The 3,221-nt window shown below is 37.9% G+C and overlaps 1 protein-coding gene across 1 annotated transcript; it reads left to right on the top strand.

Annotated features, from left to right (window-relative positions):
- Positions 1–749: 749 nt before the first annotated feature.
- Positions 750–2,276, top strand: LOC121964407 (cytochrome P450 3A30-like; the record flags this gene model as incomplete). The annotated part of the gene is made up of 4 exons (XM_042514614.1): positions 750–903; positions 989–1,077; positions 1,902–2,044; positions 2,149–2,276. Coding segments are annotated over exons 1-4 (495 nt in total), but the record flags the coding sequence as incomplete, so codon positions are not given.
- Between the last annotated feature and the right edge of the window lie 945 nt (positions 2,277–3,221).

Below are 3,221 nucleotides of genomic sequence, written 5' to 3'. Positions count from 1 at the left end.
AGATAGACAGATAGATAGATGAATGATAAATGTCTCCCCTTTTGTTCATTAGGTGTGGCGTTAAATAACGGCCAGAGAAGTGTTTTTGCAAGACATTATAACATCACAGTGAAGCTGACCGTTGACCTTTTGGATATAAAATGTTATAACTTCAACATTACATTTGTCTGAAAATTTGTCATCATTAGCGTATGAATTCTTGAGTTAGGGCTAGAAACATGTTTTGTGAGGTCACAGTCACCTTTGACCACCAAATTCTAATGAGTTAATCGCAGAGTCCAAGTTTGTGCCAAATTTGAATAAACTGAATGAATAAATTCACAGTGACCTTGACCTTTGACCACCAAAGTCTAATCAATTCACCATTGGGTCTCAGTGGATGTTTGTGCCAAATTTGAAGACATTTTTTCAAGCTGTTCTTAAGGTATTGTGTTCACCAGAAAAAGACTCAAGAGGTCACAGTGACCTTGACCTTCAACCATCAAAATCTTATCAGTTGGGCATTTGTGCCAAATTTTAAGAAATTCACTCGGTTCATGAGAACGGGAAATATGGACAACCCCAGAACATAATTCCTCTGGCCATGGCTTTCGCTTGCGTGGAAGCACACAAAAATTGGGAACCACTCGTTAGTCTTAACAGCAGCAGGATGGTGTACGTGTGAATAAAAAAATAATCACTGTAGTGAAGAACATGCCACCCTGTGCAAAGGTGTGGCTCATATTGTGTCTTTAAAAAATATGTGACTATCACACAAACACACACATAATGACCGCTGTGCCGCTTCAGAACTTGCGCCTGAATGGAGACCTGTATGACGCAGTGTCTGTTGCTGAGGACGGTAACTGGAGACGGATTCGTAACATCCTCACCCCCTGCTTCACATCTGGCCGTATAAAAGAGGTAAGAGTTGTCCACTTTCTTTAACTCACATTTGGACAGACAGTAGTTATGCTTGTGTTCATTTCTTTTTTTTTCTTTGTCTAAGATGTTCGACCTCATGAAACATCATTCTCGCAAGCTGACAGCCAGAATGCAGTCCAAGGCGCACAATAGGGAAGTTATTACTGTAAAAGAGTGAGTAATGCCAACAATGGTTACTGACTGTGACATGAATCAAACCTAGTATTGCTTTTTCTGCACCCTCACAGAGGGCTTCTGCTTTTTCATGACATCAGTCTTGAAAAAAACCCAATTGTACTGCTTAGTGAGCGTCAGAGCTGTTGGTAGGCAGGTTTTGACAGACTTTCAACTTATCCCCCTCAGCATTTCAAAATGGCATAATTGTTGGTGCCACTCTCACTTTCCATCTTACTTAGAGCCGAGAAACAACCACAGTTTTCATAGTTCATTTGGTTGTTCCACCATTCGCCGTTTCAACTAGTGAGGATAGTGATATCAATATTTTCTTCATAATAAGTTTGGTTAAGTAATGAGACAAAACAAAAACTTGTCTATTTCCACTTTAAACAATTCCTTCAACAAATTACAAATTGCGTTTTCCCTAATAGCTCTTGGTTGCTATCCCCAGTTATTAAAAAGATTCAGTACAAGTTCTTTGCAGTAACTATCACCAATTGTTGAAATGGTGAATGGTGGAACAACCGTGTTAACAAAAACGAAATTACTGTAATGACCGATTTTGTGAGATCGGTTTATCTTTTCTATTATATTCTATTTCAAATGTCAAGGTTTATACTATATATTGTATATTTGTGATGCAAATTACAATGTTTCCTTAGTGGGTGCAATATTGGCATTTACTCTCCTTGTAAGAAATTATGTTTGTCAACATTAATGGATGCGCCCAGCCGAAATTTCCTACAGACAGTAGAGCAAACATGATGTTTGACCTGTGGCTCCGCTTTGAACCACTGATGATTCGTATGTTTGTATTCCAGCTTTTTTGGAGCCTACAGTATAGATGTTATTGCGAGCAGTGCATTCAGTGTGGATATGGACTCCATCAACAACCCCTCAAGTCCCATGATCACCCACGCCTCAAAGCTGTTCAGACTCTCCCTCCCTCTTTTCTTTTTCCAAGGTAGATCGCTGCTTTTCTATGACACCCTTCATTCTTTAAATTGATGTAAACCAGATATGTTTTGCAACCAAAATAAGAACTGTTAATCCCCTTTTCCTTCTCAGGGTTTTTCCCCATATTTCTTCCTCTCTTGGAACTGCTTGGTTTCTCCTTGTTCCCTAAGGATTCTACGAATTACTTTAAAAAGTTTTTGGACAAAGTCAGAGCGGAACGCAATGAGAGCTCACACAAGGTCTGAACAAAACACACAACTAAGGGTGGGCAATATGAATGAAGTCTTACATCATCATAGACATATACTGTATACTGTGTATCAACATTAAAAACATTTACAGAGTTTCAATAGAAAAATAATTAACAGAAAACTGACTTGACAATTTCACCTCGAGATCCATATTATGGCTGTTGTGGAGCTTTAAATAGTCCACAGACTTCTATGGGAGCCTTGAGAGGCAAGTGAAAATAGAAATTTGTTGATCCATTTTCTTAGTCTGACCTATTTTTTCTGATGTGTTTATGCCTAATGAACAGGTGTACGAGAAAAATAAAAAAATGTATCCAAGTTCCTTCAATTTTGTTAACTGTAAAGAAAATGTGAAAACTAACTTTTTTTCCTAAGATGACGGGTAAAAAAAAGGTTGGCAGATACATTTTTTTTTGTTTGTTTTACCAATGTTGGCCAACCTACGTTAGTTGCTCATTGCACACAGAATCAATTTTAAAAATTTCTTCTTATCAGCTCTAAAGCACTACATGGGCTGCCTTACTTTATATTTCTGAATTACTATGTCCCCTAGCCATGGTGAGATCATTGAGGTTTGCTGACTGAGGAAATAAAAATCCGGAAATGAAGGCTTAAAATTAAAGGGGACTGCACATTTGCACAGTTGCACAATACTGGCTTCCACCCACTGGAACCACCTTGCCTTAGTTTAAAAAATGCAGAGTCAGTCAATTGTTTTAAACTCACTTGTTGTGTGAGCACTTTGTTCTGTAACAGGTCATTGCCATCTTCGTAGTTTTCACTGTTTTGTGTGTTTAAATTCAACATTTGTACAATTTACACTGTACAGCACCTTTTAACTCTGGTTTCGAAAGGCACTTTCTGATTATAGCTTACTTAATTACTTACTTAGGTGCATATGTTGTATGTTAGCAAGTTATGTAACATTACTGT

Source organism: Plectropomus leopardus, unplaced genomic scaffold (assembly GCF_008729295.1).
Source record: "Plectropomus leopardus isolate mb unplaced genomic scaffold, YSFRI_Pleo_2.0 unplaced_scaffold15522, whole genome shotgun sequence".
NCBI classification, from domain to species: Eukaryota; Metazoa; Chordata; class Actinopteri; order Perciformes; family Serranidae; genus Plectropomus; species Plectropomus leopardus.
This window is presented reverse-complemented; position numbering and strand designations above follow the sequence as displayed.